Source organism: Hetaerina americana, unplaced genomic scaffold (genome assembly GCF_022747635.1).
Source record: "Hetaerina americana unplaced genomic scaffold, ioHetAmer1.1.p SCAF_82, whole genome shotgun sequence".
NCBI lineage: Eukaryota > Metazoa > Arthropoda > Insecta > Odonata > Calopterygidae > Hetaerina > Hetaerina americana.
In genome coordinates this window covers 1,200,524-1,213,803 of record NW_027287450.1, presented here as the reverse complement: position 1 = coordinate 1,213,803, position 13,280 = coordinate 1,200,524, and the positions used below count along the sequence as shown (strand labels likewise).

General features: G+C 37.6%; 1 protein-coding gene across 1 annotated transcript in view; it reads left to right on the top strand.

Annotated features, from left to right (window-relative positions):
- Positions 1 to 13,280, top strand: part of Art4 (arginine methyltransferase 4) — an 81,853-nt gene that overhangs the window by 32,455 nt on the left and 36,118 nt on the right. Inside the window, exon 11 of the mRNA XM_071597239.1 lies at positions 6,249 to 6,382. Within this exon, the coding sequence (XP_071453340.1) occupies positions 6,249 to 6,382 (134 nt within the window). The remainder of the gene's footprint in view (positions 1 to 6,248; positions 6,383 to 13,280) is intronic.

Here is a 13,280-nt window from a genome sequence, read left to right as displayed (position 1 = left end):
GGTCTCTTTAGATGTGATGTTGAAAATGTATTATTACCCCAACGTACCACGGTAGGAGAGATCATGTCAATAAAATTAGAGAGATGTATAAGAACTGATAGATTTAGCATGTCATTTTTTCCATGAATGATAGGGGATCATAATAACATTGTTCGACCACAGGTCATGTTGGGGTAAAATTATTCTGGTGGATATTCACCCCCTGCCAACCACCCTGTCGGTAAATTGCAGGGTGTATTTAAATAAAATATTTTGATTGTTAGTCTCAAGTTCTTATACTCTTTCTGATATTAAAATGATGAAGTCACCACTATTATTACTGACAAACAAATGCCGACCTTCTGTATAAACAGCAGAAAAATATTGCAGTACTGTTCACTATCATGTTTAGAATTGTGAAGCCTAGTTTTCATCAGACACTCAATATCACAATCAACACATTCAAATGATTCAGGCAAGATGTAGTGGAAGTTTGTCATTATGAGAAAAACAAATTTGCACTTTTTTATTTGTAACTTACAGCGTGTTTCAGTTCATTGAACCATCTTCAGGTACTGGTCAAGATTCAGATTCTGTTACATTATATTTTTTCTGTTTGAGGTGTGGGGGGGTGAGAAAAGATTGAGAATTAAGGTAGGTGGGGACATAGAGGGGAAATGTGGAAAACCCAAAGAAACAGAGAATCTAAAGAAATGGAGAAGTAGAAAGAGGGAGGGTAAAATAAGCACTTGTGGTCATTATTGAGAGGATGGTGACACGTAGCTGGTATCCTGGCAGTAGGAACAAGGGCAGATTAAGGAAGGGTTTATCAGGAAGGGGATATGGAAGGGATAGAGGCAGGTTGAGGGATGGGGTATCAGTGATTATAAGGAATGGAGATGGTGTGTTGGCTAATGTACTAGCTTCCCACCCTGAGGGCCCAGGTTCAAATCCAGGCGGCAACATATTTTTCAGTGGTGTCCCGATCCCTGCTTGAGTTGCTTTGTGGAGGGCACTTGGAGTTAGTCTGCCGTTATAAGACGTTAAGCCGTGGACTCCTTGGCACCTTTCGTTAATAGTAGACTAATGCCAAGGCTGGGTTTGTCTCCACCCTTCATCCTTTCCTGGCCACCCCTGATGGCGCATATGACCTCAGTTGTCGGTCGCCTCCCCTAAAACTAATACTGCAAAAGTGGTTATAAGAGGACATTATCAGGGAATGGTTGTTTGATACGCACTGAGAGTGGAGGGTAGTGGGTGGTTGGATGAGAAACACATGAAGGGTGAAGTCAGTTGGAGAGAGGGAGTTCCCATTTTTTGCTGTGGAAATGGTATCCTGATGAGAGAAGTTTATAAAATTATTGTCTTGTAAAAGAACATTCATATTTAATTTTAAAATTTCAAGTTGCTCTAAAATATCAAGTCTTTTGCCCTTGTATTAAGCGAAGCCTGAGCCGAAGCTTTTGCCTTTGTTTTCGTGGTGTAGAATCTTGGGAATAAATTTACATGAGTAGGATGATTGTTGTAGATGGTTAGCTAGGCGTGATTATTCCTCCAGCATCTTTCATTTTATTTTGGTCTAGTCTTGAAACTTCTTCCATTCTGGTCTATGTATCACAGGTCACAGGAATCTCACTTCACTTTGTAAATGACAGATTGTTGGAGGGATTATAGTTTGTCTTTGTTGCGGCAAAGAATTTTTCCCCATGTTTGCGGATTGTGAAATGAAGTAATAAGCTTTCTTTTATTACATTTTTGGGTAGTCTTATTAGAAAGATTGCCTGCAAACAATAGGCGACACCTTTTTTTCGGCTTCTCTTTTGTCAAGGTAAGGGAGCTTAATGGTGAAGTAGCTTGTTATGTTAATTTTTTTAAGAGATTGGCGTCAGTGTTAATACTATAGCCATTGTATACTGCTTTTGATTTTATGGTCTCCAGTTCATGGTTGAAGCTTTTTATAGTTAAGGGTAAATTAACAAGTCGGTGTATCATTGAATGGAACACGGACAGTTTCTGGTTCTTAAGGTGACAGGAATCGGCTGGGATGATTTACATCAATTTAACATAGTTTCCTATAAGTGCCAAAACTATGTTTATCATCTATGATAGAAATGGAAAGGTCAAGAAAGTTGAGCTCTTTCCCAGATTCGATTTCCATGGTAAACTTAATTTTGAGGTTTGTACCTGAAGATGGTTCAATGAACTGAAACGAATTGTGTGTTACTAATAAATCTGTGGAAATGTGCAAATTTGTTTTTCTCAATCACATAATCACAGTCAGCATTGAGAATGCTGAAAAATCTTGATATTTTGGTAGCATTAACTGAATGTAATTTTTGAATACACCACAGATTAAAAATGAAAGCAGATAAGTTGTACCTACCATGTATGAGAAATATCTGATAAACTCTGCTCAACTTTCTATGTATTAAAAGCATTCCCTTTTCTGAGATTTGAACCTAGAGCCTTTGATGTCCAGCCAAGTGCTTAAGCCAATGAAGCCATGGAGGCCTCCTAATAAATTGAAATTTTTGTAGCTTTAATGGAACAAGATATTATGTTGAAATACCGTACATGCATTTTCACAAGTATCTGGAGTCATTTTCATTCTGCCACAGTCCAAGAGGTTAAAGCCAAAATTTGTAACCCTTGACAAATTCAAAGAAATGTAGGTATGTCAAAGTGAATGATCCACTTGAGTTACTGTCATAGCATCTCCTACAATGTCTTTGAATTCACATCTGATTTAAGTTTTTACAATTAATGTAGAGAATTTTCATCACATTCCATAAATACAACCTTGATTCTTGACCACATAAATTTGAAGCTGTTGTCATCTTTTGACCTGCTGGGGATATCTAAATAAAAATGTCCTAAACTACGGAAGGTGCTCATCGACGTAAATGTGTTTATTAATTTCAGAAAACCAATATCATATTAGTTAGTAGTTCTTAGGGAAGGCGACTGACAGCTGAGGTCATTTGTGCCATCAGGGGTGGACAGGAAAGGATGAAGGGTGGAGAGAAACCCAGTATCAGCATTAGCCTACTCTTAACGAAAGGCGCCAAGGGGTCCGCAGCTTAACGTCCCATCCGATGGACAGCATACTCACTCAAAGTGCCCTCCACAAAGCACCTTAAGTAGGAACCAGGTTACCACAGAAAAATATCTGCCGCTGCCGGAATTCTAACCTGGGCCCTCAGGGTGGGAAGCACGTACGTTTGCCACCGCCTCATCCTGATCCCCACAAATGTCATCCATGTTTCATGGTGCCCTGAGTGACAGACTTGCATTGATTATGTTTCCTGGAGGCTTGGAGATATTCATCCATGTGGTATTTTTGGAGAAATTTAAAGCTTACATCAGGATCACAATCTACTAATTCCTTTGATCTATACGTAAAATCAGTGTCATCTTGCATTATGTCAACTAGTGCATGATCCCCAATTTTTAACACTGAGGCATTTGTGTCCTAATTTCCTTCTCAGGTAAACCCTTAATTTCAATGCTATAGTTAAGGCTGGTTCAAGACCTGTATTTAAAATTAGCTGCATACTTCTTTAATGAATCATTTTCCAGCAATAACTTCCATCAAATTCACAGTAGCCAGCATCAAATTTTGAAGCCAAAAACGCAACTGCCATTTTATGTTCACATAGGTCATAAATCAGCGCTCTACATAAATTGTCATTACTTGAACTGTTGAGATTAGTATAACCACCATGGATAAGTATCATCACCACCAACTTATCAATTGGAGAGTGATCATCATTCTCACATAAAATATTCATTGTCGTTCCTTCCATGGACCGATGATATATGGACTATTAGAATGAGTCCTGGAAACTATGTGACTCGGCTCAATCTGTTGTTGTCATGCCTGGCATCAGAAGAGGTAAGGCTTCTGCAGTCATAACCCCATGAGATCCTCATAAAGCAATATTGACAGCAGTGGCATAGAAGATACAAAAGAAGGCTGAACCAGTTAGAATAGAGATATGGAAAATGAGGACATTGTTGAGTACAGGAAAATCAGAAAATATAAACGGGGAGGTGGAAAGAGGAAATATAGATGTTTTAGGGTTGTGAGATAGAAAGATAGGGGGATTACTGTAGTTATAGTTATAGAGTAATATATGATAGAGGGTAAGAGAGCCAGTGAGGGGTGGCAATTATACAAATGAATAAATGGATCGGAAGAAACGTAGTAAACATAGAGCAAGCGACTGATAGAATATTATTAGTAGAAGCAAAAGCTTAAATAACAAACTTGGTCATTACTCAGGTATGTGTGACACTATGCAATAATACGGAGGAAGAAGTCGACGGGTAATACAATCAATTAGAGTAAATAATTGTGGGTATTCTTGAAAGGAAGCATTTGATAATGATGGATTGGAACATTACAGTAGGTGAAGGAAGAGATGATTGGACACTACCCGGTCTGTATGACCTATTCCTCTGCTAACATTCGGGAACTTAGGCGTTGATTGGAATTGAGCATGTCTCTCACTTTTTTTATATTTTTATCGCAGTGTTGTTGATGGTTATCAAGGGCGTTCCTTGTCGTCAACCTCCTCTCAGCCCTCCGGGAACCTCTTGTGCAAGTGAAAAACCATTCCTTGAAACATTGCTTCATTTCCATAAGCATTATTAACCATGGTCATGGTCTCTGAACCTGATTTTCTGAGCTTATCACAATATTTAATCGCAAATCTTTACTCCATGGAATGTGGCATTGCAAAGTTGAGACCTCACCCTCATACAGGTGTCCATTCTAGCCGCAATGCACACAATATACGAGGGTGGTTCAATAAGTACCCGTGTTGGAAATGAAGAAAACTTTTTTTTTTATTTTTCAACATAGTCCCCTTTTAGAAAGATACACTTCTCCCAACGTTCCGGCCATTTTTTTGGCCCCTCCCAAAAATAGGATGAGTCGAACTCTCCAAAATACGCCTCTGTCTCGGCGATAACTTCCTCGTTTGAGCTAACTTTTTTTCCCACGAGCCATTTCTTCTTGTTAAGGAATGAGAAAAAGTCTCAGGGAGCCAGATCGGGTGAATACGGGGGGTGCAGCAGCAATTGATAACGTAGTTCATGCAGTTCATGAAGTTGACAGCCGGATCAGCTTGTTGTCCACCGTGAGCAATCGCGCCACCCATTGGGCCGACAATTTTTTCATCGGCAATTTATCATGTAAAATATTAATTGCCGTTCCGGTCGACACACCCACGGTCTCTGCTACTTTGCGCACTTTTGTTCGTCGCTCAGTGAGAATCATGGCGTGGACTTATTGAATGATTTCCTCGGTAACCACGTCTGCCGGGCATCCTGGTCACTCCTCATCAAAAACAGATGTTCGCCCAAGTTTAAATTAGTTGAACCAATATCTAACTGTGGTCATAGATGGCGAAGTGTCCCCATAAACAGCATCCAACTTTGCTTTTATCTCCTCGCATTTCTTCCCATCTAAAAACAAAAAGCGAATTACGGAACGATGCTGCTCTTTTTCCATCTTTGCGAAAATCACGAAAGATGTCGGGGATCGAGATGGTGCGGGGGCTAACGTACTGGCTTCCCACCCTGAGGGCGCGGGTTCAAATCCCGGCGGTGTTGAATATTTTTCAGAGGTATCTCGATCCCTACTTGAGGTGCTTTGTGGAGGGCACTTTGAGTGAGTACGCCGTCCGTCGGATGGGACGTTAAGCCGCGGACCCCTTGGCGCCTTTCGTAAAGAGTAGGCTAATGCCGACGCCGGGTTTATCTCCACCCTTCATCCTTTCCTGTCCTTCCCCTATGGCGCAAATGACCTTAGCTGTCGGTCGCCTCCCCTCAAAACTACTACTACGAAAGATGTCTTGCTGGAATGGCTGCCAAACCCAAACTAACTTTTAAATCAGTCTGAAATTTGTTTCACCGTTGTTTGATAGATGGCAGCGCACGATGATAACGTAAACTTCCCTCAGGAATGCCCTTTGTCGTCAAACATGGGTACTTATTGAACCGTCCTCATAATGACCCACAGACAAGTGATACTGGTCGCCGTGCTTTCCTGATGCCTCCCTCCACCTCTCATAATAAAAATCACTCCACTCCAGCCATCCACGTTGCTGGGAAAAAAATCATTCATTTTTGGGGCCAACCCTAGAGAAGATTGCACTCTTTGGGCATGTTTAGGTCTTTTGAAAACTCACTGTGACAAATAACTACTGTCGGAAACAAATTGCACAATTTCTTATGAAAAATGTCTACTTTGGATCTCCTAGGTAGTCAACCAAACATACACCCAGGATCAATTTCCAGTACGGGGCGGCAGCGTGTTGGTCAACGCACAGCAACATCGACGCAAGCTACTCAGCTCATTGGTGGAGGCATTTCCCCCACCCTATTCACCTCATCAGTAAGTAGTGATCTCTTTTTGATATATGCTAGATTATGTATGGATTTTCTAGGTATCCTCATCTGTATCTTTCTCTCATTAAGATCTATTAATTTATTGATAAACATCTGTTTGAATGTCTTTGAAAGTTCATGATTATGCTAGTCTACGTTACTTAAATCTTCACAGTGTTATATAAAATGCAGTACAATGATGTAGCATATGTGTACCAGTTGTATATTGCCAGAAAGAGCTAAATACATGGTTCAAAATCATTAATTGCAATCACTTGGCAATACTTTAGTTTATTGATTTTTAGCTAGAGGAAACCACATGGAAGAAGCTGAAAGACAAGAAAAAAATGAGTGTTTGGCCAACTTTCAACAATCATAAATGAAAAACTTTATTCAAATAGGCAGGAAATTTCACGAGAAACAAATGAAATATATACTTATTCCATTCATTAAATTGTGCATTTATATCAATTACTTATAATGATATCTATGGGTTCACAAGATCTGTATCACAGCTCTCAATTTAATAATCTACATTTATTTTAATAATGAAAATGGACATTTCATGTAAGGCTTCATATTACTTCTGCTGTTTTTTACCTTTTGGGATCTGGCCGAAATGGATGGAACCCTTTCAGGGTAGCTAGGAGACTGGGAGAATTTGACTATGTCTGAAAGAGTGATCAAGGCCTGCTGTCATGAATTACTTCCTTGGTACTAGCTCAAATAATACCATTATCCTAGCCTCATTGAGTGAGTGCTATATTTGGAAAACTGTTGAAGTTCCTTGAAAGCTCTTATGAAACTATTGCTCCAATAATTGGAAAAAGTTAATGTTCTAACTTTTTACATTAATTACTCAAGGACTGTGATATCAACCTTACAAATGAGTAGATATTTCTTGAAATAATCATTATAAAGTCACATTTGAATAGTTAGATTTGCTTAACGCAAAATTTTTGTTTTTCCGAACAAAACAGTTTTCTATTTATGAACACCTAAAGTTGGCTAAATATGCATGTGACTTTGTTGTTGTATCTTTGCATGAGTTTCTTTTGTTTAAAGCGATGGCTATAAAATTCATGGCTATGATTTTGTGTTATTTGTTAAGTGCATGCATGAATACATCAGATTCCAATTTACATTTAGCTGATAGACAAAAGTGAGGAGCATAGCATTCTTCCTCCAGTCCAGTCCAGAGTTCTCTCATTTTGAATTGGAGAATACTTACGCTCAACATAAGATTTTTTATCAAGCCAGACGCAAGGGAAATATGGGCTGCTGTCAAGCAAATTATTGTAAAACTAAAATAATTGGAAGTCCTGCTTGTAGAATATTACTGTCTTGTACTACTGTGTTGGATTACTTCAATAATTCCATATTTGTATTAGTTTTTCAGAAATATATTATTAGATTGATTAGTGTTTATTGTTGTGCATTATGTGTAGTTTACTTTATTAATGCATGTATATGGTATATCAATGAAAATGCGTTATCATCGTGGAGGGTTTTGTTCCAGAAAACCACTGGCAGTAAATCAAAAAGTGCAGAATATTACAAAATAGTTGTGCATGAATTAGCTAAGCATTTTTTTTCAAATGTGAGTAGCCTGTGTGTGGATTATGCGTCTCAAGGGTGGTATTATTAAAGAGCCCTCATCAAAAGCACAATGGATGACTAGTTTTGTGTGGAATATTAGAAAGTATTTTATTTATTTATTTAACTGGAATAACCCTTTGCATAAAGAAAGGCAAAAAACATATATTGGTTCCACCTTTATAAAAGGGAAAAAAAACAAATACAATTGGGTAAAAATAACATAAAGTTGATATTGACTTTTACAGATATTCACATAGCATTAGCATTCTAAAATTCTTCCGATATTTTTAATTGCATTTTTTTAAGGGATCCTGGTGAGATAGAAAGTTTGTCAATATAATCACAACTGTTGGCATCTCTCATAATCTGGTTTATAGGCGAGTGGTTGGTGTAGTTTTATGCCTGATGTCTAATTTCAAAGAGTGCTTCATACCTTGTGTTATGTGAAGGTACTCGGAAAGTTATTGCCCTTAGGAGTTCTAAGGAATCAATCTTGTTTTGCAGTAATTTATAAAGAAAAGTTGTGTTATTAAATTTTCTACGTTTATGCAAGGATGGAAGATTTAGTAGAGATAACATTTCATGGTAACTATAAAGATCTTTGTAAAGGTTGAATTTGAATGCAATTTTGCTCACAAATTTCTTTTGAACACATTCGATTGTATGAATATGGAGTTTGTGGTAAGGTGACCAAACAGTAGAGCAGTATTCACAGAGTGACCTAACTAATGAGAAGAACAGAACTTTATAAGGCTCTACATGTTTAAAGTTTTTACAGTATCGGAAGATTCGTATGCTTTCAATCCAAGCGATTTGTATGCTTTAGATTGAAAATAGTTATGATGTTGATTGAATGTTAACTGTGAGTCAAATATAACTCCAAGGTCTTTTATATTTGTTAATTGGGCCATAGGATAGTTGCTTAGTTTATATTCATGATGCTGTAGAATCCTTTTCTGGCTGAATGTTACAGAAAAGCATTTTTTAAATTGAAAGTTAAATAGTTATGCTCACACCAGTTTTGAAGCCTTTAAAGGCAGTTTTGCAGATAAAGGTGATCATCAGTTGATTGTAGTGTTAAAAAAATATAAGTCATCAGCATACCAAAGAAAAGGAATTGGGTCGAATGCGATTATAATATTGTTTATAAATCAGTTAAATAATAGTGGCCCCAGATGTGATCTTTGGTGAACACCTGATGATGGATAGAGACATTTACTTTTGGATGCATTAATTTTTACTACATTTTCTCTGTTGGTCAAGTAACTTTCCATCCAGTCAAGTAAGGTACCGCTCATTCCCAATGCATCCAACTTTTTAATAAGAAGCTCATGACTAACGGTATCAAAAGCCTTATTGAAGTCAGTATATACGACATCTGTTTGTAAGTTTTTTTTCATACCTTCTATTAGATACTTTTGAAAAACCAAAAGATTAGTTAGAGTTGATCTTCCTTTGGTAAAATCATGCTGCTCAGGGATAATGATATAATTAAAGATAGGTGTAGCGCTTATCTACAACCAATGATTCTAAGACTTCTGCTATTATTGAGAGCTTGGCAGTCGGACGATTGTTAGATACATTATTTCTGCAACCCTGCTTATGTAGTAGTACTATATATGTGGATTTAAGTGCGCTATGAAAAATTCCTGTAGTGAGGGATTTATTGAACAGTATATGCAAAGGATAGAGTAATGGCGCGAGACACATATTCAGAAGTAGTGCTGGGATTTCATTAGGACCAAAGCCTTTTTGGAGGTCAAGTTGGCAGAGTTTGGTTTTGATGTCTTCTACTAAGATTGTTATAGATGAGATAGAAATTGAGGTGTGAGTATGAAAATTGCGCAGTGGAGTACTAGCATGTTTTACATACACAGATGAAAGATACATTGCAAAACGGTGTGCTATGTCATCATATGAACTAGCAGAACGATCATTAAAAAGCATAACATTGGGTAGTCTGTCCATCTTCCTCACACTGCTGACTTGATTCCAAGTGTTTTGAATTTTGATGGATAACTGACTCGCGTAGTGTTATGTGTCTGTTGTAACAATTCCTTATTAATTTAGCACATTCTGATCTTAATTGTGAAAATTTATCATAATCAGATTGCAATCCAGTTTGTTTATATAGTTTGTGCTGTAATGTCTTCCTACCAATAAAATTTTTCAGTTCAAAGGTAAACCACCTAGGGAAACTACTAGTGTTATAGGTTTTAATTGGAGTAAACAACTGGATACCATGGTATATAATATCATAAAAGTTATTAAAAGCCTCATTTGTGTTGAGATCAGAGACGAGTTTGTAGCACCAGTTGATATTTAACAAGTAGTTATTCAGACCACAGAATTGCATTTCTTAAAGTCATATTTCCACAACATAAAATCAATTACCTGATTCGGACATAGCAGTTGAAGGGGAACATTTATGGCGGGATGATGGGGGTCGCGTGTTAGTAGAGGATTATTATCCTGGGAAATGGAAGTAAAGTCTGAATTTGTGAAAATTAGGTCTAATAATTTTCCATTATAATTATGGATGTTGTTAACTTGTTGAAATTACAAGTAGCACACAGTCTATCAGCGCAGGAGCAGGCAGAGAGAAGGTTGAACTGGATGACTGATCTACAGAGTTCAGTAAATCCCAGGAAAAGACTTAAGGTATATAGAAATCACCCATTATTAAAACCTCAGAATAATTATGAGTTGATGACATTTTCAATTGCCTCACAATAAGCATGATGTGCATCAATTAAGGAGTATGGAGGCAAGTAAACTCTGCTAATCAATATTTTTGATTGAGAAGTTTAAATTCAAACAAAAAGTGATTGAAGATTAAGGTCACATTCCACCTAATTGCACAGGTATTTAGATCTCACTGCAATCAGGACTCCTCCACCACTGCATTTCGAGCTGATAAAAACACTTCGATCTCTCCTGTAGATGATGAAGTCACCAAGACTTAGTTCACTACTTAAAATATTGGGATTAAGCCAAGTCTCAGTGAGGGCTATTACATCGAAATCACAGTTTAGAATAGAGTCTCTCAAATCAAGTAACTTATTGCGCAAGCCTCTAACATTTTGATAATAGGCTTAAAGATTCAGTTGATTTAATTGAATTGCCTTTGTTAGCTCTGTCTTGGCACAGGGCGAACCTTCAGAAAAAATAATGTCTCTCCTGAATGTTTTACATTCATTAGAAAAGTAGCAATAATGGGATGATGGTCAGAGAGATGTGAGGGGATTGTCCTAGTAGTTACTTCATTACCATCAAAATTGGAAATGAAAACTTCAAGTGAGGTAGAAGAGTTTGTAGTTATGTAAGTGAGTTCCTTATGTACACACAAGTTATAAGATTGAAGTATATTCAGAAATTCAGTATTATCAGTTGTGTTCGCCAACATGTCTATGTTAAGATCACCAGTAATAATTATCATACCATTGGGATACTAAAAACAAAGGGAAGTTTCCCATGGGTGCACTGTTTAAAGAACAAAGGGTTACAGAAAATTAGTTAGCAATAAAAGACATCGCAAATCATTCAAAATTGTGCTCATCTAACAAATGTTAAAAGGGAATAACATATATGGGATAATCAAATATTTCTTTTGAAAGCAACATGACACCACCATTTTTACAGTTGGATTGGCCGAACACATCAAGAACCGTAACCTGCGAGTTTGAAGGATGGCAATTCATGGTTCAACAGCCAATGTTCACATAAACATAGAAAGTCGGGTTGATAGTTGTCTAGCAGTATTTTTAATTCAGAAATTTTGTTTCTAACACACTGAATATTTATGTGTAGGATCTTGAGAGGTATAATCCTCTCAGATATCCTGCTGCCTGGTCAGACTAGATTATTCATGTTTTTGTGAAGTTCCTCTTTTGACGTGGAGGCCATGCCATGGTTTCGGGTGAACATATGCTTTACTTGTGTAGACGAGCAGTTAATTGATGGTGAGTTGACCATAGGTTCGACTTTTAAGTCTGTGATGTCAGCAGCCTCATCGGCAACTTGTAGGATATTGTCCCTCGCTAAGACTTCCATGGGGGAAGAGTGGTTTCGAGGGAAGTAATAGAATGGCATGACGGCAACATTTTCAGGCCAGGAAGATTCACTCTGAAGCAATTCTCTGCACAAATCTGCAGCAGAGACACGGAAGGAAGCGTATTCACCCTTGGCTTCAAGTTAAACCTCTTCAAGGTTGCTTTTCGCGGATCGGCTCAGAAAAGAAAGAATTTCATCCTCCATAGTGGTCATTGGTTGAATTTCCCACACGTGAATATGACATTCTTGTGATGTACCCTTAAATGAACAGTCACTAACATCCTTTAACCTTACCGTGCATGATTTTACAGCACCTTGCCCGTGAGTGCTTACATCAATAAAACTATCGTTGTTGTTTGCGTCACCAAAAGCCGATTTCAAAACATCTACCGTGGCACCCTCACCGTTCAAGAAAAACACAGAACTAGAAGGTATGGATAACATAACCAATTGAGATTTATGAATATCACGAGGTATCTTATTTTTAAAACTTGGGCCGGATAAGGCAACATCCCCAGGCGCATTTTCCTCTGCATCAACGCAGGTATCCTTCCTTACCAATGGAGCCGAGTGAGACAATTGCATCTGCCGTGGTTCCAGGACCTCAGCAGGTCTTGTGGTCGCTTTTAAGCCAGCAAAATCAGTTTTCAATATTTGAATATCGGCTGCCATTTTGGACAGGGAGACCTTAGATATTCGACAGCTCAAACACTTCCAAAAAATGTCTCAGTTGTCCTTAAGTGTCCGTAAAAACACATCATGTACTTAAAATGAAAAATACACGAACAAATATCGCATGAGACCATTTGGTCCAGTCGTTCAACAGCTTTTACTCAGGAGCTACACAGACTTTCATCACCATGATGCACCATCTTGTTGACTAAAAAAGTTTTGTCATAGCTGTTACATTAGTTTTCTTCAGCCATTGTATCAACTTATAATAAGTTTTCTCTTTCACCTATTGTTCACATAAAGTGAGTATTATACATTTGTGTCACACACTTACAGACAATTATATATGTTGGAGTGAAATCAATAAACCTGGTACCACATATGCATTAAACATTAAGTTAACATTGTAAGATAAATTGCATTTTGTGTAACTAATTATGTGGATAAAAAATGTGTGATCACTCTTTATTTAATAGCATCAAGGATAGAGGGATTGTTAATGTTTTATAATGATGTGAAAACAGGGTAAAAATCCCACTGTTATTTTTATAAATTTAATAACGTGATGGCAGTGTATATAA